Raw genomic sequence first — 23,230 nt, forward strand, 5'->3', positions numbered from 1 at the left:
GTCTCAACTTCATGTAAATCAACCTCAAGCTCAGGGGATTTAGAAGTTAAAACCCTCTGTTGAATTCTCATGTAACAACCTAAAATTTTATGTACGAAATGGTTCTGTGATGAAATGGAGCTGTACACCGTATATGCAGCATTCTTCCTACTAGTTATTTAGTTTGTCCGAAACATTCTTTGGATGTTTATATTTGTTTCTTTGGATTCGGGTTTGAAGGCGATGAAAGAAATATTCATTTGTCCTTCACGACAATGTACAAGAGAACGATCAAGGCCTTCTGTATTTCTTACAGAGATGAACTGTACTAATACTTCGATTTCATGGAAGACAGATAGATCATACGACACTATACCTACTTGGGTTCTGTAAGATTAGTCCAATTGTCACACGATAATGTACAAGAGAATGGTAGCCACAACAAAGTTCTACGCTTGACTTGCTTGGAAAATATTAGTTTATGGCTCCAGACAGCTAAGAAATTTGCAGTGGCAAGGTCGCTCGCTCGTAAGAGCAGACCGTGTGTTTTCTTTAGAAATAACATGTCCAATAGTTCCAAGTCGCTCTCTTACAGAAAAGCCAAGAATTATACGATGTTATCTGCTTTTCTTGCCGTCCTCCTCATTTCTCATTATCCTTTTCGCTTTACATCAACGGAAATGGTCCATCTGAATGAGGAAAAATCAGTTCAAATCGTTTCTTTTCACTCTATATAAAGAGCATTTCTCTCCGTAAATGTTGCCTTCACACTACACAAATTAACTTGTATTTCCCTTCCTCTACATTGAGCTTTGGTTTGTCTCAATAGAAGGACCTAAGCTATCATGGCTGGTAACCCCGATTGGAACCCTCTTGACGAGGAAGAAGAAGTCAACCCTTTTTCTGTGAGTTTCATTTCTCGCGACTATATGTATAAATGTATGCATGGAAAAGTAGGACTATGCTTCTTTACATGCAGCAAGCTTGTTAGCTGACTTAAATTTGCACGTAATTCAAGCATGCATCAGCCAATTAGCTATACCCTGTATTTTACGTACATGATCAACCAAGCTTACGGAATTTTGAACCCCAACTCTTTGATCACGTTAAATGGAGTTGGAATTAAGAAAATTTTGATTTTCATTAAGGATTGCCATCTGAACTTGTGGATTTTCAACAATAAAGTGATCTTTTGTTAGTTTTCTTTAAAAATCATTGATGGTTTTGGTGATTATATATGTTGTAAACTTGCAATGTTTTGTTTGTTTTTTTTTTGGGTTTTCCTCATGCAACGATTTGCTTGGATAATTGGTGAACTTCCAGAGTCCTACACATTATTCACACTCAAGGCTTCCAGCTCTTATTCCTGAACCTGCCAGCTACAACTATGATCGCAATCCAGCCATTGACATTACTCTTGACAAAGCAACGGTAAAGGACCCAATTTTCTGGTTCTTTGGGAACTGAGTTCGTAAATGCTTGCTATTTATAGAGTCATTAAACTGAACAGTCAGTTTTCTCTGATTGTACCCTGTTTAAAATGTAGAATTTAAAGCAGAAAGAGAGAGAACTCAAGGCCAAGGAAGCTGAAATCAGGAGGGAGGAGGTAATAACTTTACAGATACATTAAAACCTTTGTATGCATGCAGATTCTAAACTATCATAGACTAGTGATTGGAGATACAGATTTTATACAATGACCTTAAGCACTAGGTGAATCTTTCCTTGCCCTTGTCAAAATTTCTAACTCACCAGCTTCATTTGGGGGCATGCAGGAAGTTAAAAGGAAAGAAGAAGCTCTAGCACGAGGTAACCGGCATTTGCCATTACATTTTTTATTCAAGTCTTGCAGGTCTTTCCCTTCTGGGTATTTAAGCTTCTTCAAGTTAACTGAATTAGTCTCTGTTTGATTTTATTCTTAAATCTGCAATGCCAATTTCTTTGTTGAAAAAGAAAATGTGATTATCCCAAAAACAGCCCTAGCTGTTAGTGTTGGCACTGATAATAGACTGTCGAAAGGGAATTAAGCAAAGCAACAAGTTCAACTTCTTTTTGTTTTGCAGCTGGAGTTTTTCTAGACGTGAGAAATTGGCCACCATTTTTCCCAATCATTCACCACGATATTGCAAATGAGATACCAGATTATCTACAACGAATGCAATATGTAGCTTTCTTGACATTGTTAGGTAAGCGCCTTCTCAAATACACAGCTCAGATTGATTATTTGGATTTTACTTGAACATAAATTTTGAAATGTAAATATCTAAAAAACTAATGATCCTTGATAGCACTAGGATTCAAATATGATGAATGGTAATCTTATGCAGGATTGGTGCTGTGCCTTTTCTGGAATATCTTAGCTGTTTCTGCAGCAAGCATCAAAGGGAAAGGTTGGACTCGAAAGCTTCTTCTTATCTTTCTTGTTTATCCATTTTAGTCTGTTGTTTAGATTCTGCTGTTTAATCTTAGAACATTTTCATTTAGGCATAAATATCTTGTTCTTCGCCTTCATTTATTTCATGCTAGGGGTACCAGGAGCCTATATATTGTGGTATCATCCACTTTATCGTGATTGCAGGTACTAAAACCTCTTTGATCATTTTGGTTTGAACTGAATTATGTTCTTCATTCTGTTACCTTATCACTTTATGATCATCTTGCAGGAAAGACAGTGCGTTTAAATTTGGATCGTTTTTCATATTTTATATGGTACTGTATTTTATGTATCTGGTGATCCTTTACTCTCCCCAGGAGTTGGTAGCTTCCTAACTATTCCATACTATTTTTTCTACTTGCAGATACATATCTGCTTCTGCCACTATGCTATGGTTGCTCCTCCTATAATTTATCATGGGTTATCATTAACGTAAGTTCCTTAAAGTTTCCAGCCTTCCTCAAATTGATAGAACTTGCCAGGCCCTTTGTCTTTATTTGTAAAAACATCAATGATCTGCAGTACTGGAGTTGATGGTGTGAACCAAAAAAGATTAATTATTTCTTTTTCCTCTTAACTGATGCAGTAAACTCGAGGCCAAGTTTCGGGGTTGAAAGGTCGATTTTTCATTTTCCATACCATCTTGATTATGACTTAACATTCTGCTGCTGCTGCTGCAGGGGAGTCTTGAGTGCAGTGTATCTTACTACAGACGGCCATGCTCTTATTGGTGTAAAGACACCCTGAGCCTCAATATACTCGACTCTTTTTATATCTTTGTTTCATATATCATTTCTTCTCTTCAAGTCTTGATTGAAAGCATAACTTAATAGAACATGGCTTGTAATGCTGTAGCCTTGACCAGATCCATTTTTACTTTGCTTTGTGCAGAACCTCTACTTCATTGGGCTCGGATTATTCTTTGTTGAGTCACTGTTAAGCATCTGGGTCCTAGAGGTCTGATCAACACTCAAATTCACTTACTCTTGCTGCGTTGATTATTTGATTTATCAGGGATCTCTAACATCATTAATTTTACATTTTTTTCCCCTCCATTTTTTTTCAGAGAGCATACAGATACTTCCGTGGCACTGGTAAGGCTGCAAAGGCAAATTACCCAATCTACTAAAGGAACCAGATTAAGACTCCTGAGATTGCTTGTAAGAAGGAGATGTAAATTGATATGACCTGACAGCTTGCTATTTTGCTGCAAAAATTTGCATTATGAAAACTTTGATCCATTTTCTATCCAATGTACAAGTTATTGTTTGTTTGATAATTCATTTTCAACATGTAATGTTCAAGATTAAAGCTTTACACTAACCACAATTATTTTTATTTAGACAAGCCAGTGTTTCATTTGAGATTAGTTTAGTTAAGGAGTGCAAATATTCCCTTTCAGTTCCATATTTCTTGATAGCCGTATGACAGTTTTCAATAGTTTGATCTTTGATGCTTATCGCATTGGATGTGTAAATCGATGTTATTGCCTTGTAGCAGGAGTTTTTACCTGGCTTCTTTCCATGAATGAATACAGTTGAAAAATCCAAAAAGGAAAGAAAAGATTATGGCCTTGTGGGACATGATCGTCTTCAGATTCTTCTATAAGCCTGTACAATGATTGCTAAAAAAGGTCATACATTGTCGCAGAATTCGGAGGCAATCCACTTTGGAGCTTCAAGTCTTTAAAGAGCGATGGAATCAAGCGGTAGAAGAGGACAAGAACTGGGTGGATCCATTTGTAAGATATCAAAGGCGCAGAAAACATAAAACGTCACCAAACTTAAGTTTTTAACTCAGCACCTAACCAAGCAGCTGGCTCCATACGTTAGTTTGGCTTCTTCACACACAGATACAGCAGTCTCTCATCTATACTTGTATTTTAGTTCCTCTAGCCTTTGGTGGATGGATGCTCATAATTATTTCATAGTTTGAAATCCTCTTAATTGTGTTCCCTTGCTTCCGAATTTGTCTAATATATTTAGCAATACAAGGTTTTTTTTTTTTTTTTGCAATTAATTCGGATAAACTATACATATATATATGAGTTAATTCATGCAAGAGAGCAATCCCATCATTTGATCATCATCTCTAGATGAAGAGATTAAAACCCATTCTTTGCCTCAATAAACAACTTAAAACTTTTGGGTCAAGTAATTTAACACAACCCAATGTGTGTAATGGGTTTCTACTTAATGTAAATCAAGCTCAAGCTCAAGGGTTTTAGAAATTAAATGCTATTCTTGAATTCTCAGTTCTGTGATGAAATGGCGCTGTATGCAGTATTATTCCTGTTACATACCTTTGGATGTTTGTATTTGTTACTTTGGATTTGGATTGCATTCATTTGTCCTTGCCGCACGACAATGTACAAGAGAACGATCGAGGCCTTCTGTGTTCCTTACAGAGATGAACTGTATTAATACTTCAATTCCATAGAAGACAGACAGATCAGACGACGCTATATCTACTTGGGTTCTATAAGATTGGTCCTTGTCACACGATAATGTACAAGAGAATAATGGCCACAACAATGTTCTACGCTTGACTTGCTTGGAAAATATTAGTTTATGGCTCCAGATAGCTACGACATTTACATAGGCAAGGTTGCTCGCTTGTAAGAATAGACCATGTGTTTCTTTTGAAATAACATGGCAGATAGTTCCAAGTCACTCTCCTACAGAAACAATGAAACAAGCTATAAAACATAAGGTTTCTTCGATCAATCCGTTGCCTTTCAGAAAAGTCAAGAAAATTATACTATGTTATCTGCTTTTCTTGCCGCCCTTCTCAATTCTGAACACCCTTTTCACTTTACGTCAACGGAAATGGTACATCTGAATGAAGACAAATCAGTTCAAATCGTTTCTTTTCTCTCTATATAAAGAGCGTTTCTCTCCGCAAAGAAAATGTTGCCTGTAACTCAAATTGCTACTTATACAAATTAACTTGCATTTCTCGCTTCTTCTAAAATTGACCTTTGGTCTGTCTGTATAGAAAGACCTAAGCTATCATGGCTGGTAACCGAGATAGGAACCCTTTTGATGAGGAAGAAGCAGTCAACCCCTTTTCTGTAAGTTTCGTTTCTCTCGACTATATGTATATATGTATGCATGGAAAAGTAGGATTATGCTTCTTTACATGCAACAAGCTTGCTGGCTGACTTATATTTGCACGTAATTCAAGCATGCATCAACCAATTATCTATTCGTGCATAATCTACTTGGGAATTTTGAATCCCAACAACTCTTTGATCACGGAAAATGGAGTTGGAATTAAGAAAATTTTGATTTTCAACAATAAATTGATCTTTGGTTCGTTTTCTTTAAAGAGCATTGGTGGTTTTGGTGATTATATATGTTGTAAGCTTGTAATCTTTTGTTTGGTTTTTTGGGTTTTCCATGCAACGATTTGCTTGGATAATTGGTGAACTTCCAGAATCCTACACATTATTCACACTCAACGCTTCCAGCTCTTTCTCCTGAACCTGCCAGCTACAATTATGATCGCAATCCAGCCCTTGACATTACTCTGGATAAAGCAACGGTAAATTAGGACCCAAGTTTCTGGTTTTTGGGGAACTGAGTTTGTTATATGCTTACTATTTATATAATGCCTTTAAACTGAACATTCAGTTTTCTCTGATCATACCCTGTTTAAAATGTAGAATTTAAAGCAGAAAGAGAGAGAACTCCAGGCCAAGGAAGCTGAAATCAGGGGGAGGGAGGAGGTAATACCTTTGCAGATGCGTTAAAAACTTTGAATGAATGTAGATTCTAAACTATCATAGACTAATGATTTTTGGAGCATGCTAAAACTTTGATTTATCATGTGGAACATATATATATATATATATATATATTTATATATAAGTAGCAAGATACAGATTTTATGCAATGGCCTTAAGCACTAGGTGAATCATTCATTGCCCTTGTCGAAAATTCTAACTCATCAGCTTCATTTGAGGGCATGCAGGTAGTTAAAAGGAAAGAAGAAGCTCTAGCACGAGGTAACCTGCATTTGCCATTTTATTTTTTTTTAGTCTTGCAGGTCTTTCCTTCTGGGTATTTGAGCTTCTTCGAGTTAAGTGAATAATTAGTCTATTATCCTAAAAACAGCCCTAGCTGTTAGTGTTGGCACTGATGATTGACTGTCAGAAAGGGAATTAAGCAAAACACATAGAGTTTAACTTCTTTTTGTTTTGCAGCTGGAGTTTTCCTAGATGTGAAAAATTGGCCACCATTTTTCCCAATCATTCACCATGATATTGCCAATGAGATACCAAATTATCTACATCGAATGCAATATGTAGCTTTCTCGTCATTGTTAGGTAAGCGTCTTCTCAAATGCACAGCTCAAATTTGATTAGCACTAGGATGCCTAGGATGCAAACAGGATAGAATGATGAATGGTAATTTTATGCAGGATTGGTGCTGTGCCTTTTCTGGAATGTCATAGCTGTTTCCACAGCAAGCATCAAAGGGAAAGGTTGGATTAGAAAGCTTCTTGTTTTTCCATTATAATCTGTTGTTTAGATTCTGTGTGTTTAATCCTAGAACATTTTCATTCAGGCATATATATCTGGTTCCTCGCCGTCATCTATTTCATGCTAGGGGTACCAGGAGCCTATATATTGTGGTATCGTCCACTTTATCGCGCTTGCAGGTACTAAAACCTGTTTGATCATTTTCGTTTGAAATTTGAGTGATGTTCTTCATTCTGTAGACCTTATCACTTTATGATCATCTTGCAGGAAAGACAGTGCGTTTAAATTCGGATGGTTTTTCATATTTTATATGGTAATGTACTTTATGTATCTGGTGATCCTTTTTTCCCCCCAAGAGTTGGTAGCTTCCTAGCTATTTCATACCATTTTTTCTGCTTGCAGATACATATCTGCTTCTGCATCTATGCTGCGGTTGCTCCTCCTATAATATATCAGGGGTTATCAATGCCGTAAGTTCCTTAAAATTTCCAGCCTTCCTCAAATTGATAGAACTTGCCAGGCCCTTTTGTCTTTATTTGTAACATCATCAATGGTCTCAAGTACCGGAGTTGATGGTGTGAACCAAAAAGGATTAATTATTTCTTTTTCCTCTTTACTGTTGCAATAAACTCGAGCTCAAGTTTCTGGGTTGAAAGGTTGATTCTTGATTATGACTTAATGTTCTGCTGCTGCTGCAGGGGAATCCTGAGTGCAATGTATCTTATGAACAAGGAAGATGCTCTTGTTGGGGTAAAGACACCCTGAGCCTCAACATTCTCCACTCGTTTAAAATCTTTTGTTTCATCATTTCTTCTCTTCAAGTCTTGATTGACAGCAGAACTTAATAGAACATGGTTTGTAATGCTGCAGCCTTGACCAGATCGATTTCTACTTTGCTTTGTGCAGATCTTCTACTTCATTGGGTTTGGATTATTCTGTGGGGAGACACTGTTAAGCATCTGGGTCCTTCAGGTCTGATATCAACACCCAAATTCACCTACTCCTGCTGCATTGATTATTCGATTTACCATGGATCTCTAACATCATTATTGATTAATTTTACATTTTTTTTGCCCCCATTTTCTTACAGAGAGTATACAGGTACTTCCGTGGCACTGGTAAGGCTGCAGAGGCAAAACATTGTGCCGCAAGAGGAACAGCAATGGCAGCAATGGGCTAAGCAGAACCAAGTAAGGTAGCAACCTCATGCATGGATATTTCCTTAGCCAACCTCATGCATGGCTTTTGTAAACAAAGCTTCTTTTGTAAATCGCCATGACCTGACAGCTTTCGTATTTTGCTGCAAAAACTCGCACTATGAAAACTTTGATCCATTCTCTATCCCAATGTTCAAGTTATTGTTCGTAAAGAATAATGTCCAAGAAACATAAAGAATCGTTTTTATTCAGACAAGACAGTGTTTCAGTTGAGATTAGTTTAGTTAAATACTACAAATATTCCCTTTCAGTTCTATATTTCTGTACTTCTTCAAGTCTGCATGCATGACGTCACATTCAAAAAACTAAAAATAAAAACAAATTAAATATTCTTATTATTATTTTGTCCTTTTTTTTTTTTTTTCATGAAAAAGAGATATCGACGGAGGAAATATTGATGCAAAACGAAAGGGACGTTATTCTAGAACAACGAACGGAAGACGCACCAAACGTTACGTTTCGACGATGCTGTTTCCATTCTTTCTTCGTGTTAGCCAAGTCAACTATTTCTATTTTTAAATGTCCTTTTTTAATTTAATTAATTAATTCCTTTTGATTTTTCCAATATCTTGAACCCAAAACTCTTCTCCATCTTCGACATTTTAGTATTCAAAACACATTTCCTTTCACCATCATTAATAATTAACGTCCGCATTTTAATTCTAAATTACAATTAAAATTCGATAAATATAATTCAGACAAAAAAACTTACCGACAAATAAAGACGAATTTTCCCTCAACATGATCTCTTATCAATTATTAATTAATTAATGATAATTTAAATTCCGTAAATTATCGTACCGGTTTTAAAATTTCAATCCAAACAAGGCATAGGAATAATCGGTCGACTGCGGTTCAAAAATTCAAAAAATCAATTTAATAAATAAATAAATAATTATCCAAAGAAAAGACAAAAAAAGAAGGGAAAAGTAGTCATAACAGTAACGTAAGAAGGGGAAGATTATTCTATTTTTTTCCCGCTGTTTCCTGTTAATTTCTTTTTCGGCCAACTTCAGCAAATTAGTACAAGCTGGCTGACCGAAAAGTCCAACTCCTCTTTCTATCTCTATCTCTATCTCTTTTCACACAGCGAAAGCAAGTTTCTCTCTCTAGAAGAATTCGCCTTCGCTTTGTAAGAACGGGAAAAAACCTTTTTTTTCTTTCAAATTCTTAGCTTGAGCAATTCAATTTGCTTCTTCAACAAGCTTCTCTCTTTCTCTCTCTCTCTCTCTCTCTATAGTTTAGATCTTCGTTATATTAATCATATATCCTATTTCCGGTTTGTTTTCTTAAGGTTTTTCAGAGGAAAAAGAAGAAAACCCTACGCTGATGGCTGGTCGTTACGATAAAAATCCTTTCGATGAAGAAGAAGAAGAAGTTAATCCTTTCGCGGTTGGTTTCTCTTTCTCTTTTCTCTCTTTTTTCATTTTATGGCTTTAACGATGTTTTGGTGGAGTTGAAGTTTTGAAGTTCAATTATGGTGTCTCTGTCGCGGTATACTTGAAGAATTTTGAAATTCTCTACGGCTTTGGTGAAAGTTTTAGGAACGGAGTATCCGTTGACTTGTGATCGCTTCGAGATTTTAATTTGATCTGGAATTTCGATTTAATTCGGTTTTGGAAAGTGTTTTACTTGGTTGTTGTAGCTGATGTGATGGCTTAAGTGACTTCGGTGTTTTCTTGTTAATGAAGATGCATTAAATACAGTACAAAATTTATTCAAGCTTGTTCAATTACTGAATCCATCATCAATTTGTTTAACCAATAAGCAGTGTCCTAGTGCCAAGACATTATGCTTTTCTGCTATTGTTATTAATTTTGAGAAAGTGATTTGGATAATGTTTTCAGCATGTTTTTTTCAATCATATATCTATGATATTCGGAGAGAAATGATATCTTTTCTTAAGTATTAACTCTTTCGTTAACCTATATTCTTCAAAATGTGCAATTCCTGCTATGGTGATTAGGCAGAAGGGGAAATTCATATTTGCACTTAGATGAACCTTAGTCCATGAAATGCAGAATGTGACACGTTATCAGGCTTTATTACTTGATTTATCTGTCCATAAGTTGGTCTATGGATGCTGTACAACTTCTCTTCTAATATGATCTTTTTTTTAATTAATTTCTACCAGGATCCAGCAGTGAGAGGAAAGACATCTGGGCAGTCTAAATTTGGTGGGGGTCTATTTTCAACGGTAAGCTAAATTATTGTTTCTAAAATTTCAAGGGAACAGCTTAAGAACATTTTTCTGATTAGATAATAGGTGAAAGGTGTGGAATTTAGCATGTGGATTTGGTTGTTTCTCATCCTCTGGATGTCACTGGAGATTGCCTCTTATTTGGTTATCAACTCTGTTTTGGAAAGCTAGGTTTTGAGTTTATCTTTTAGACATGGATGCTAAGTAGTCACCAATGCAATCTAAAACCATAGCTTTAGGTGATTTTGTGCTAAACTACCACTTTTCAATCCCTTGGGCATGCTGAATTTCCATATTTTTTTACTAGCTTGCTAGAATTTGATAACTAAAATAGGTAGTGATTAACCTAGGGCCTGAGTTCTCTTTGTAATGCTGATAGTTTTGGGAGTTAGCTTGCACTTGCTTAATGCTTATAATGATTTAATTCAGCAAAAATAGGTTGCTTGCTATATATGTTGTGATATGGTCATGTACGGAAAAAATTTCTTATATTACTTGCTTCTTGAATGCATATTGTCAATTAATTTTCAGAATAATCCAACCGCTCCACCTGCATCAAACTCTAGACTTTCACCACTACCTCCTGAACCTGCTGGTTTCAATTATGATCGCGAGGCAACAATTGACATTCCTCTTGATACATCTTCAGGAGGATCACACTATCAGGTTGGTGAAGACCTGTCTTTAAATTCCATTTGCATAATTTGGTTAAGTGTTGAATCTCATTTTTCTGGTTTTACTGTTCAAATCTAGGATTTGAAGAGGAAGGAGAAGGAACTCCAGGCTAAGGAGGCTGAATTGAGAAGGCGGGAGCAGGTATGTTGTGGATGAAATTGTATGATTTTGAATTCATTTTTATTCTACAGGATTATAGACTTGATTTTGTTCTCTCAATTTGCTCCCCAAGATGTGCTATCACAATTTTAAAATCTGATGTAACAAAAGCCAAATATATCTCAATAGATCTTGTCCTAAAAATAACTATTAAGACACTATTAGGTTTGTAGTGGGGTATGTGTTATGTTTTATCTCTGTCTATTTAGCATACTAAGTTATTTGGATGGTTTTAAGATGCAAGTTTGCATTCATGCATGTTTGTTTCATAAATAAATAGCAAGAACTTTATTTTGTTTACTGCCCTTTGACACCTCATAAATCATTGCATCCCTACAATTTTCACTGATCAGGTTATTCCATGCAGGAAGTGAAACGGAAAGAAGAGGCAGCGGCAAGAGGTACCTTTCATTTTTCGTTTTATAATTTGACTAGTCACACTGTTCTATAACTTCTAGTTGTTTGAGTCTCTCCAGGGCTAATGAATTGGTTGGTTTGATTTTAGTTTGAGATCTGGATGTTCATTTTGTAGTCAATGGCATCTAATCCTCGCCTTTAATTAATAGTAAAAGAAAGAAGTGACTGTCTTTGATAAGCATTTGCTGAGTCTGGGTCTGCTGTCTCTGTATTTTTGCTCATAGATTCAATATTTGTTCTAGATCACATTCTTTTGCCAAATAATTTGACCTGGTTCTATTTTCTTTTATGGTCAATAACTCTTACATTTCTGCCATGAACTAGAGTTTGACTTCTCTGTTTTGCAGCTGGAATTGTTCTGGAAGAGAAAAATTGGCCGCCATTTTTTCCCATCATTCATCATGATATTGCAAATGAAATACCAATTCATCTACAAAGATTGCAGTATGTTGCATTTTCGACATTTTTAGGTAAGTCTTTTTTGAACACTAATTGCTACTTTTTTTTTTCTTTTGTTCTATGCATAGTGCATCTAAGCATTGCTCAATGTGTGTTATTGAAAATTTGTGCCATATTGATATGAAGTTGTATTCATTGATAGATTCCATTGGATGATTATTTGTACTATGCTTTTACTTTGTTAACTATTTAGTTGCAAAAGGCTTTGGTATTAGCCAACGGATGACTGACAGTTGGGTGATGTGTTGTGATTCGATGCAGGATTGTGTCTGTGCCTTCTATGGAACATCATAGCTGTTACTACAGCATGGATCAAAGGGGAAGGTTAGTTTAGAAATGTATTTCCATATTTCTTGTTTTTGCTTTTGAATATAAATATTATCTTGTTTTACCTTATTTATTATTGTTTAGGTGTGAGGATCTGGTTCTTGGCTGTTATCTACTTCATAGCAGGGGTCCCAGGAGCCTATGTATTGTGGTATCGCCCACTGTATCGTGCTTTTAGGTACTTAATATACTCCAATCATTTTCTATTATCGCTATTCATTTTTGCCTACTGTATCGTGCTTTTAGGTACTTAATATACTCCAATCTTTTTCTATTATCGCTATTCATTTTTGCCCTTTTTTCTTTTAAATGTTGGATTGGCTTCAATGCCAACTTCTGTTGCTTGCTTCTTAATCTGGCTGTTCATGTTCCTTGCACTTGGTAATAAGCCCTTATATGAATTTGAATTATTTTCTTACCTTATGACTATTATGCAGGAAGGAAAGTGCTTTGAGGTTTGGATGGTTCTTCCTTTTTTATTTGGTAATATCTCATGTTTCTCCTGATGGATATGTTTCTTTTCTAGGAGTTGGTAGATACTGATTCTTTTATTCCTCTTTTTTCCTGTTTGTAGCTTCACATCGGCTTTTGCATCTTTGCTGCGGTGGCTCCCCCTATAGTTTTTAGAGGGAAATCACTCACGTATGTTCGCAAACTATTTTTAACTTATCTTTGGCAATCTTTATTGAAGTTGGACAAAAGTGACTTGCATCTATCTGTCTTTATTTGCAAGTACATCAGTGCATTAGAGTAGACATGATGCACTGAGGACATAGTATCCTACAAAAAAGTCCATTGTCCATATTTGCAAATCTTCTACTTCAAATATGAGATACTGATCAACTATTATCTCAGTGGCATGCCAATATACTACAAGTATTGGAGATGCAAAATTGGTATTGTACTGCAATTTTTTGACCCTATATCTTACTAATGCTGTTTTGTCCCATACAGCGGGATCCTACCTGCAGTAGATCTTATCGATGGCCATGCTTTGGTTGGGGTAAGTATATGCTTAAACCTGAGCAAAAATTTGAATACCACAATTGGGTTTTGTCATTAAAACAGTTGAGCATTTGCTTAATCTGTAGCAGAAATTGATTACATGCTGTGTTAAGTGGGATAGCTGGGTACGGAAAGAATGTTGCTTGTACCATTGAAGGCTTGGCCATTGTGATTGCATTTTCTGTTAACCAAAAAGTTGAGAAAGATATTTTCTTGACCATTTTGATGAAATTTCTTTTTGTTTGTGTAGATCTTCTACTTCGTTGGTTTTGCATTATTCTGCGTTGAATCAGTTGTAAGCATATGGGTTATGCAGGTTTGTTCAGTGCCCAACGTAATTTGTTGCAAAACTGACATACACATGCTGTATGGGATTTCTAACATCCCGTTTGCTGTTTGCATTGCAGCAAGTATACATGTATTTCCGTGGCAGCGGTAAAGCCGCCGAGATGAAGCGTGAGGTTGCGAGAGGAGCTATGAGGGCTGCCATATAATGGTACAGGCTAGCAGCAACGGGGATACGGTAAAACACTCGCGTGTGGATTCTACTTGTTTATATGCACTTTGCCAGGGAAGGAGCAGATACAGCTTGTTGTCTCTGGATCCTGGCTTTTGTTGCACATATTCTCTGTAACTTTATTCTGAGTGCTACTTTCTGTAAAGTTTTTTTTTTTTTTTTTTTCACTGTGGAGTTTGAATTATCAGACACCTTGTGCAAGACTTAAAAACATGATTTTCATGTATGAATTGATTCTATATAGAGAAAGAGTTTCATTTCTGGGTTAGTTGGCGGTGTTATGCCTAGCTAAGAAGCCTCAGGAATAGGACCATCGGTATCATATACATATAGAATTGACGTTTGGGGCCTACCAAATATGTAAGGAGGAAAGGACATGTCCTGGATCATTTTCCAGGGGACTTAGACAATGATGGAGGTGAACCTGGCAGGGCATTAGTAAATTTCTAGCAAATTTCCATAGCAGATTGTTGAATTCTGACGAAGAATAGGATTTCGACCAAGGATAGCAAGCAAAGGCTATTGATCCTCAAGAAGCACTTTCCACGAGGGAAAGAAATGTTAGGGGAGGAGTCATTGCCGGCTAAAGCAGAATTCAACTCACCAGAGCTATATCCTGCAAACTCGACATCTCTTTAAATGCTTGCAAACATGGAAAAAGAAGATGGTACTGCATTTCCTTCCCCGAAACTGCCAACTAAAGTCGATAAATTAAGTACAAATTTCACATTAAAGAAAGAAGTAAGAAACTAATAAGCATACTCTCTCTCGTTTTCATTTATTTATATTAATCTGATAGTTGATCCCAGCAGTAAAATTGTAGAGATCGAGAGAAGAACAAAGAGGAAAACTCAAATCATAGAAGCTCTTACATCAAATACTCCATATATATATATATATATATATATATATATATATTACTATATGATTTGATTAAAGCCGCATGGATCTCATCTATAATCATACATAGTTACGTAGCTACTGATTATAGCAAGTACTATATATTATATTACGCTCTTTAACAATAAGCGACGCATTTCTTCTTACAATCCATGGTGCAGCCACCGCCACCGCCGCCGCTACCGTACCCTTTCCCTGATCGGCTAAAAGAGTTGAAGCACTTAGCAGGGCAGGTCAGCTTCTTGTTGTAACAAGGACCCCTTTCTTTGCAAACAACGGTAGGCCTAATGATACCGCCTTTTGAGTACCCTCCATTAGGACCTCCATACCCAGCTCCATAGCCACCACCTATGATACCGTTTCCCCACCCTTTTCCAAACCCTGGGATGTCCCCAAAGCCAGGTCCTGGACCAAAGAACCCGCCAATCCCACCATTGTTTCCACCACCTTTGTTGTTGCTGCCTTTGCTGTGCTTTTGATCAAATGATAAGGGTTCGAATGAGTCAAGCCTTGCTGCTGCACAGAGTGAAGCTGTGATTAGCAGAACTGCAAGGATGAAGCTGATTTTGGGATTCATTTTTTATCTCTTTTTCTTTTGAAGATTGTGATGAGGAGAGATGAAAGTGTTGCAGTGCAGGAATATTTAAGTGGGTAAGTGGGGGTGAAAGGAAGTCATTTATGCAGAGAGAAAGAGAGAGCTAGTGTTGGTGACAGTTGAGGATAGAGGGTCCTCCATGAATGAGTAGGTTGGGCGCAATTATGACCCTGTCTTCGTTTAGTGATACCACCTTTTCTTCTCTACTTTAAAAATTTCTTTAAACCCCTCGATTACTATTGCAAACAAGAGATAAATTTCTTTCTTTGTCCAATGATTAGAGAATTTAAGCCTCATACACATCATGGGATGTATTATATTATGCTCAAATTTCAGGAAAAATAATGAACAGGAGAAAGGGTAATAATTTCTTTCTTTAAGAAGGAAATTAGAATTATATTATAGTATATATACAGTACAAAGCTAAAATTCTTAAAAACTACTCCGCAGATCTTATACTTTGGATTCTGTGGTTATGTTTTCACTCATGGACTCAGATTGAAAAGTCCCAAACTTTGTTAGCATGCAAGAGGTATCAGCCATGGCTTGATTTTCTTCCTCTGTTAGACAATGAAAAATGATAAAAACAACTTGGGATAAAACTGTTTTGAAAACAGGATCTGGCCATGTGATTAGGCAACTCTGGGCAAAAATTGGCTGGGAACTTAAAATGTAGCATGATGCTGATGGATGGAGTGCGGGTTACCATTGCATAAAGGAGGGGCATTGACAATCAAGGCCTATGCCATCAGCAAGCAACAGTGGAAGAAATTGCTATCCACGTTTGCACATGGATTACTAACTGTAACTATACTTGAATTTGAATTATCCTTTTATCCTCCAGAAGTGAAGCATTCATGAATATCTATGAACAAATAAGGAAAATGTTTACGAAAATAATATTTTTAACAAATACTTGTACATGTATGTATAAGAATCTTCTGTTTCCATTTGATGTTTATTTGGACCTTTTTTATATATAATTTTGCATCATGTATCTAATTCTATATTATCGATCAAATCCTAATTTTAAACTCTAAGATATGAAAAATTTAAAAGGCATGTGATGCAGAATTATAAAATGAGATAGACAATGAATAAAAGAAAAAAATTTCTATTAATATTCGTATATATAGCATTGATTATACTAAATACTAATATGCAATAATTAAGAATGCTAGTTTAACAAAATTGATCAATAAGGGGGCATAATTATTCATTGTCTCGACTTAATAATCACCCAAAAAAGTTAAAATTTATTTTATTCAAATTTGGAAGGAGATTAATTAATTATATGGTACTGTCAAGTACCGAATACCCAACCCTTGCCACTCAGCAATAAAGGAAATTTATGGGATTGTACTGGAGAAAGAAATCAAAATAAGCAAATTTATTGCCATGTCTCAAACATGGCTTAAATGCATTGAACTTCCAATCAACAATACTCATTAAAGATGATGGATACTTCTGGATCAAAATGCTTGCATGCATATCTGCAGACCGCACAACAAGAAAATATTGCCTCTACACTGATTCTATGAATTTTCTGCTTAGACTAGATGCAATGGGACTGGTTCGCATGATCCACCCTCTTACAGCATTTAGCTACCTGACTTAGCCTTTGTTATCTTTTGGTGCACCAGAGGTTTGGCATGGTTGCAGATTCTTACACCTGCTGGCTAGAAATGACATGATTTCTTATAACAGTCTGAAGATGGGAAAGGGTTCAGTAGGGGAGCTTGCAACTAGTTGCTGGACATGAATGGAGCAAGTTGCTAGGGATCATTGAATGCCAAAGTACAGCTATAGTCCCACAGATGGAACAGGAACCCGATAAGGGGAGGGGGCCGGCCATTGAATCCCAATTTGGCATTTGATCGATCACCTCTATACAGATATGCCTTACTAAATATCCTTCAGTACATCCAATATTTCCCCACCTACTTATTTATAGCTCTTGACTATTAGGACATCACCCCTTTGTACCAAGGAAGAACCATCCCATCTTAATTACTATAAATTTTTTTCTTAAGTCAAAATTGTCTGTCCCTGCAGTATCCATGGATTGCTCATTTGCAATCAATGGTACGTAACTTGGGTTATTGTTTTCAATGGTTTTACATAAACTCTTTGAATGCGCGGCTGCAACCATAAGGCGGAATGGCCTCATTAATGTTCATTGAAATATCATCACCAGATCTGTCTATTTTTCAGAATTTTTGTGTCTACAACGTGTTAACACCAACACATGTTCAATCAAATTAGGTGAGGGGATTACTTTCCAACGGGTCTTGAATTTTGTATTACCTGACCATGTCTCTTTCACAATTCCCGGTTCCTTCAAGAGGAACCATTGAATCATTGTATGCATCATCACAAGGAGCAGAAGTAATGGCACATGGATAGGCAACTGATGAATTATGTGTATAGATTATTTGAATCTGAATTGCAGCCATTAATCTTTACATGTTACACATGGGAATCCTTGCAAGTTTCACTTGTTTGTGACTGTTTTAGAAGAGCATTGGGTTGAATTAAGTTAAAAAGAAGTCAAAACCATTTTATGCTGGGTGCTGCAATTTCCAGAGAAAATGACAGGCCTTGCCAACCAACTCAGAGCCACTTAGTTGTATACTCGATTCCACCGACTAATTTATTTATTTTCAGTGTAATGGTGGAATGATTAGAGTCAATATATGGACACGTTGCATTGGAATGATTAAAGACGGTAAAGATGCAGCCATCTCTAACAAATAGATAGTGATTATCCTTTTAAAGGAAGGTCAGAATTTTGATGTCCCTTGAACTCTTTATTCAAAGTTTATTTTGTTGTATTCATTAAAAAGAAACAGAACGAAGGAACAAAAAATGCTTGGGCTCAAAAAGTCATAGGTAGTCGATGCCTTGTCGGTGATACCGAGCTAGCTAGCTAGTAGCTGAGGGGGTAGGTTCTGTTAGAAAATTAGTAGAAGAAGAAAAGAGAAGAAAGTAAAGCTTGCGGCCTACTATGGAGATTCGTAAATAAAAACTCTCCAGATACAACAAGTTTTTTTGCAGAATGACGAGGTTGTATCTGTTGTTTTTCAATAAATATTATTTTATATTTTTAATAAATATATCTGTTATATTTTAATAAATTTATTTATAATTTTTAATAATTATATTTGTTGTAAATACTTATTTTTTATTTATTTTTATTTTATTATTTTTAAAAAATATATATTTATTTTTAAATAATCACATCCGAATAATTATCTTTCAATAAATATTATAAACTATTCAACAGGTTCTAGCTTGAACTGACCCTATTCTTGAACGAATTGAATCCAGGTGGTTGAAGGGCTCAGTGCAGCATTCATGAGCCCAGCTATGACAGTGGATTCATTATAGGATAGCCGGCCTTTCCCAGTTTTCTTCTTTCTATTTATAATGGCGAACGGTGGCTTCAAGCCTTCTGAACCGTTGGTGCAGCACTTGCTGCACACCAAGCCTCTGGCGAGGCAAGAGTAGTAGCCCATAGCTTCTCTCATTTGAATATTGTAGACGTACTTGCCTAATTGGCTTATACCAATTGAAGCATGAGCCCTTGAAGAAATTTAGCACAATCTTATCAATATTCCACTCTCTCAAATTACTGGCTCAGGTTTTCCCTTCATATCAGACTTGAAAAAAAAAGAAAATACTCTGAGCTGCTGCTAGTACTGTCACTACCAGCAGGTCTGCTAGTAACCATGCGTTCCTTGCAACTTCTATGGGAGTTGAAAAAACTTTTTGAACATTAATTCTTAATGTACTTGTTGCAAAATATTTACAGTGGCATTGATACAGGGGGGGAACAACTTAAAATGAAATCCAACTCTCGGTTGATGCTCAAGCAGCCTGATATCTTGAGCTTCACAAACAGAAATAAACATAAAGACTATTTCATAGCATCTTCACTCTTATCAAGCATATTGCTTTCTAGTAATCAATGTATAAGGTAAAATGATTATAGACAGGAGGAGTTCCAGCTGGCATCAACAGCTCTGATGATTTTTTCATGTAGTTTAGCTCCGGAACAAGCAATTATACCTCGATCAAGACCTTCTAAGTATATACCCTTCGAAAAGTCCAGAGGAGATCCTCCTGCATCAGTTACCACACCACCAGCCTCCTGCATGATAACCACACCAGCTGCATGATCCCATATCTTTTCCCTGTATCCAGTCCTGGCAAACTTCATAAATATTTCAGCATCCCCTCGAGCTATGGCTGCGTATTTCACCATGCTGTATACACGCAGAGGTTGCTTCCTGCATTTGAAAAAAATAATATTTGTTGTTACACAGCTGAAGCATGTCATTTTTATTAACTAGCTCCAAGTCATGACCAAAGAATCCTACAACTCTTTCCTTGCTTATTATCATCCATTTTAACCTTTTTCTATAATATTTGTGCTAGCCATGCCTTGTAACCCAGGAACCAAGTCCCGTTTGGTGACAAGTCACCAAACACTCAATATATAACTCAATTTAATGTTGTGTTATATGTAGTTCGATTTTAAATATTTGTAAAGGGGAAAACAAAAAATGTGAATCCCTCCTCTTTGAAAGTCAACATATTCTGGTGATTGGAATATATAGTTCGGAAATCAAATAAAAATGAAAATAATATGCACCTAAGCCCAACACTATGAGCTAATCCTGCTGTGAAGGAGTGGCTTGAATTTGACTTCTCAACTGGTTCACAGAAAGTAGCCAACGCTGGATTGTCAATGGAGGATACTCGAACAGGTATTGCAGAGTTTGGCCAGGCTAGCAGCTTATTCTTCTGGCATAAAGGCTGCATCCAAGCCTCACCACTACCTTTCCTTGCATAAATCACACAACCTTTATCCCATGATTCAGATGCTGGTGGGGTCAATTTAGATATAATTCTGTGATAGCGATGGTGATAACTTAGCCACTCCTTCTTCATCGGATAATTTGGGCAACCAAGAACACCAAGCACAACTTCTCCATCCTCTATTAATGCTAAAGCAACAGCATACTGATCACCACGTACAAACCCCAATGTTCCATCAACAGGGTCGAGTGCCCAAAATCTTCCAGTAGGACCTCTATTTGAATTGCATCGACTAATGGCTTCAAGAACATCTGAACTCCCAAGTGGCGTTTCCGGACCCTTAAGCCCAAAAAGTGGTGCCTCAGTTAGACAGTCATTCACTGTTTTCACCACAGCATCTAACAGGCCAGTTGCATCAGTCTTAGAGAGGCTTTGAACATCTTCTTCAGCAAGCATAGACACATTTCTACGCCCAAAGGATTCACAAAGTATCCAGCTTACCGTTGCTTGAACACTCCAATCTGTTTACGTAGCATAACCAAGCTGATTAGGCAATCTAGAATGTTGTGATTAGTAGAAAACTACTCAAATCAAACATGAAACTTTGTTCACTTCTCCAGGAATTACAAGTTATAAACCAGAAGGTTGATCTCAATTAAAAACAAGTAAATTAAAATAAAGTGGCTTGACTACTTTTACACCACATTTGCTTTAATCTGATGCTTCATAAGTCAATAACAAGGTGATCCTGCCAAAATATGCAAACTCGTTATATAATGCCCAAATATTGAAAAAGTCCCCAGGAATTTGGTATAATAGCAGCATTACAGAACAATGTGACACTTGATATTTTGGCAAGTTCCTGAAAAAGAATTATTAGTCCAGTAATCATCAATTTGTTGTAAGATATGCAGTTACTTATGTTGACGGGCCTACTTATCTTTCCTTTCTCAGCAACCAGGAATAACAGTCACAATGGACCATGAATGAATGGATGGAGTTAGCCGGAATGGTCCAGCAACATTGGCTGTTAAAAGACACGACATTCCTCCCCACTTACTTGGTGATCTGTTACAGTTCCTTCCACTCATAATTTATTAAAAACTAAATGGAATCTGTGATCATTATTAGTTGTAGATATCTAATCCTTGTCAAAAGTTTTAATTTAAAGTGCCAATAGATTGTTAACAAAAGATTAATAAAGTAATAACATCAAATATCTTCATAAAACAATTTGTAATACATTGAACCATCAAATATGCAGAATAAACAGGAAAGAAGCCTTGGAATACAGGAACTAAATATAACCATGAAACATAAAATCAAGAACCAACAAAAGCAAATAAAAAAACAGCATTTTTGTCAAGAGCCCAATTCAGAAAAAGAAATAAAGAGCATAAAGGTGATTGGAATACCAGCCACTGTGACAGGAGAATTGTCATCCTTGGAATGAACTGGACTGTTGGCTTTAGAAATCAAACTTTCCTGAACTTTTTGACAGAGTGAACATGCCATCTGGACAGCCCTAACAGCAACATCCAGTTCCTTGGAATATTTTTCTGGTCCTGGAGATGAAAGAGCAAGGTTTCTATGGTCTTCCATTACTGAAGAAGAAGAAGAAGAAGAAGAAGAGTAGTTTTGGTTAAACTTCAACTGAGAAACAATGTGGAAGGACTTGTTTTGGGGGGTTTCTTTCCTATGCTTTGGGAAGCAGTTTCCTATATAGGTTGTTGATGTTAACTTCTTGGTGTTGGTTATTCTGGTTTGTCCCAGGATATGTGGGACTCTGAAAACCAGGCTAGAGCAATTTAAAGGCATCGTGGAGTGATTAGATACCCAGTCTCCCTCTTTGTGGTTTTCCTGTGGTCTGGATTACTTTGCTTTGGCTATGAGTTACACACATATATATACCCATCAGTCAGCTCAAGTTAATTAAACTAACAAATTTAAAGACGATTGGCCTAAATACCCGTATCAATTAATTACTTAATTAAATCAACAAATTTATCACTTATTTTTATTTCCAATTTTTTCTTGTTAGGCTTCTATACAAACACGATAAGAATATTGGATGGTTGCAGATGAACAAGACTTACCCTCCATAGGTCACAGACTTGTACCAAATTATGCTGGTGTTAGGAAAATCCCATATTGTCTTCTTATATTCATATAGTTATGGAATTAGAGTCCATTGTTAATCTATCATTAAAGTTATAGTTATAGCTGTGTAGCATGAGAAAATTGACCATTTTTCCTTGGCAGGGGAGAGATGGGTGTCTGTTTTTAGCCTCTTTGTCTCTGTTCTGAAACAAACTAGAAGGTATCCTAGTTCAGCCACAAGCAAGATAGTGATGCAAAAGCAGCTTGGATGAATTGGCTGTGTCAGCAAGGGAGAGCAGCAGCTTTCATTTCTAGCTTGCCAATCCATCTCTTAAATTGCATTTAACTACTTTAAATGTACATTAAAGTCTTTCCCTTTCGCTTTCCCCTGAAGAATATATGGACCTTAAATCTTTATAAAGAAGGCTTTAAGAACCCCTTATGATCTCATTCATTTCATTGGTGGATAAGCACAAGTTAAGGGAAGGAAAATTATCCCATGACTTCGCTATGCACGCCTCTCTTCCTATTGGTCATCACCCCAATCTCTTAACCTGAATTAATGTCACCAAGCATCTAATCACCAAGGCTAAGGAGAGTGAGTTAATACCTTCTCCATTAATTAAAACTCTGAGATTTCATCGTAATTGTTCTTGGATCCACCACAGCTTTTTGGCACTAATCCTTTTTTCTTAGTTTTTTAATGCAAGTTTTGGGGTATTGTGTCAGCATGATTTCATCAATACGTTATAGATTTATATGTAAAGTGCAGCGTTCCTTTTCATTTGAGAGGCTTGCGCATTAACAGCATTTGATATCCAAATGGATCAAGCTCTGAAATCTGTATCTTCACTAGCAAACAAAAGCTAAAAACAGTTTTTTTTTTTTCCCCTTCTGTTTCTGATATGTCGCACAACATTGAAAGAAAGAAAAGGC

The 23,230-nt window shown here is 36.4% G+C and overlaps 5 protein-coding genes across 5 annotated transcripts; 3 read left to right on the top strand and 2 right to left on the bottom strand.

The window, feature by feature from the left end:
- The first annotated feature begins 824 nt into the window (after positions 1-824).
- LOC108662586 (secretory carrier-associated membrane protein-like) lies at positions 825-3,542 on the top strand. Its single transcript, XM_018123261.2, has 12 exons — positions 825-884; positions 1,303-1,410; positions 1,526-1,585; positions 1,755-1,788; positions 2,043-2,165; positions 2,307-2,369; positions 2,464-2,557; positions 2,643-2,688; positions 2,778-2,845; positions 3,094-3,145; positions 3,305-3,370; positions 3,480-3,542. The coding sequence occupies exons 1-12, from the start codon at positions 825-827 to the stop codon at positions 3,540-3,542; spliced, it is 837 nt and encodes a 278-aa protein (XP_017978750.2).
- A 1,884-nt stretch (positions 3,543-5,426) lies between these two features.
- On the top strand, positions 5,427-8,179 carry LOC18596923 (secretory carrier-associated membrane protein-like). The gene is made up of 12 exons (XM_018122858.2): positions 5,427-5,486; positions 5,852-5,959; positions 6,081-6,143; positions 6,389-6,422; positions 6,621-6,743; positions 6,839-6,901; positions 6,985-7,078; positions 7,167-7,212; positions 7,302-7,369; positions 7,598-7,649; positions 7,806-7,871; positions 7,990-8,179. The coding sequence occupies exons 1-12, from the start codon at positions 5,427-5,429 to the stop codon at positions 8,077-8,079; spliced, it is 867 nt and encodes a 288-aa protein (XP_017978347.1). The 3' UTR covers positions 8,080-8,179.
- Positions 8,180-9,111: 932 nt separating this feature from the next.
- On the top strand, positions 9,112-14,143 carry LOC18596924 (secretory carrier-associated membrane protein 5-like). Its single transcript, XM_007025683.3, has 14 exons — positions 9,112-9,248; positions 9,411-9,508; positions 10,251-10,313; positions 10,848-10,982; positions 11,070-11,132; positions 11,518-11,551; positions 11,915-12,037; positions 12,288-12,350; positions 12,438-12,531; positions 12,791-12,836; positions 12,928-12,995; positions 13,308-13,356; positions 13,609-13,674; positions 13,766-14,143. The coding sequence occupies exons 2-14, from the start codon at positions 9,446-9,448 to the stop codon at positions 13,850-13,852; spliced, it is 954 nt and encodes a 317-aa protein (XP_007025745.3). The 5' UTR covers positions 9,112-9,248; positions 9,411-9,445; the 3' UTR covers positions 13,853-14,143.
- A 564-nt stretch (positions 14,144-14,707) lies between these two features.
- LOC18596925 (uncharacterized) lies at positions 14,708-15,495 on the bottom strand. The gene has a single exon (XM_018123282.2). It carries the CDS (start codon positions 15,350-15,352, stop codon positions 14,894-14,896), a length of 459 nt encoding a protein of 152 aa, XP_017978771.2. The 5' UTR covers positions 15,353-15,495; the 3' UTR covers positions 14,708-14,893.
- Positions 15,496-19,117: 3,622 nt separating this feature from the next.
- Positions 19,118-22,083, bottom strand: LOC18596926 (3',5'-bisphosphate nucleotidase AHL-like). Its single transcript, XM_018123243.2, has 3 exons — positions 21,610-22,083; positions 20,028-20,715; positions 19,118-19,662 (listed from the first exon to the last, which is right to left on the bottom strand). The coding sequence occupies exons 1-3, from the start codon at positions 22,010-22,012 to the stop codon at positions 19,359-19,361; spliced, it is 1,395 nt and encodes a 464-aa protein (XP_017978732.2). The 5' UTR covers positions 22,013-22,083; the 3' UTR covers positions 19,118-19,358.
- Positions 22,084-23,230: the final 1,147 nt, after the last annotated feature.

The sequence above is a fragment of the Theobroma cacao genome, chromosome 6 (genome assembly GCF_053813885.1).
Source record: "Theobroma cacao isolate CCN51 chromosome 6, ASM5381388v1, whole genome shotgun sequence".
NCBI lineage: Eukaryota > Viridiplantae > Streptophyta > Magnoliopsida > Malvales > Malvaceae > Theobroma > Theobroma cacao.

What these genes read in the sequence shown, in the direction of transcription:
- LOC18596926 (XM_018123243.2), bottom strand. Translation starts at nt 22,012, where the DNA reads ATGCCTTTAAATTGCTCTAGCCTGGTTTTCAGAGTCCCACATATCCTG. An exon ending in TTCTCCTGTCACAGTGGCTG is followed by an intron (nt 20,716 to 21,609) that starts GTATTCCAATCA and finishes CTACGTAAACAG; the next exon opens with ATTGGAGTGTTCAAGCAACG. An exon ending in GCTCATAGTGTTGGGCTTAG is followed by an intron (nt 19,663 to 20,027) that starts GTGCATATTATT and finishes TTTCAAATGCAG; the next exon opens with GAAGCAACCTCTGCGTGTAT.
- LOC18596924 (XM_007025683.3), top strand. Translation starts at nt 9,446, where the DNA reads ATGGCTGGTCGTTACGATAAAAATCCTTTCGATGAAGAAGAAGAAGAA. An exon ending in GTGGGGGTCTATTTTCAACG is followed by an intron (nt 10,314 to 10,847) that starts GTAAGCTAAATT and finishes ATTAATTTTCAG; the next exon opens with AATAATCCAACCGCTCCACC. An exon ending in AGCATGGATCAAAGGGGAAG is followed by an intron (nt 12,351 to 12,437) that starts GTTAGTTTAGAA and finishes ATTATTGTTTAG; the next exon opens with GTGTGAGGATCTGGTTCTTG.
- LOC18596923 (XM_018122858.2), top strand. Translation starts at nt 5,427, where the DNA reads ATGGCTGGTAACCGAGATAGGAACCCTTTTGATGAGGAAGAAGCAGTC. An exon ending in TTACTCTGGATAAAGCAACG is followed by an intron (nt 5,960 to 6,080) that starts GTAAATTAGGAC and finishes TTTAAAATGTAG; the next exon opens with AATTTAAAGCAGAAAGAGAG. An exon ending in TAAGCATCTGGGTCCTTCAG is followed by an intron (nt 7,872 to 7,989) that starts GTCTGATATCAA and finishes ATTTTCTTACAG; the next exon opens with AGAGTATACAGGTACTTCCG.
- LOC108662586 (XM_018123261.2), top strand. Translation starts at nt 825, where the DNA reads ATGGCTGGTAACCCCGATTGGAACCCTCTTGACGAGGAAGAAGAAGTC. An exon ending in AAGAAGTCAACCCTTTTTCT is followed by an intron (nt 885 to 1,302) that starts GTGAGTTTCATT and finishes GTGAACTTCCAG; the next exon opens with AGTCCTACACATTATTCACA. An exon ending in TAAGCATCTGGGTCCTAGAG is followed by an intron (nt 3,371 to 3,479) that starts GTCTGATCAACA and finishes ATTTTTTTTCAG; the next exon opens with AGAGCATACAGATACTTCCG.
- LOC18596925 (XM_018123282.2), bottom strand. Translation starts at nt 15,352, where the DNA reads ATGAATCCCAAAATCAGCTTCATCCTTGCAGTTCTGCTAATCACAGCT.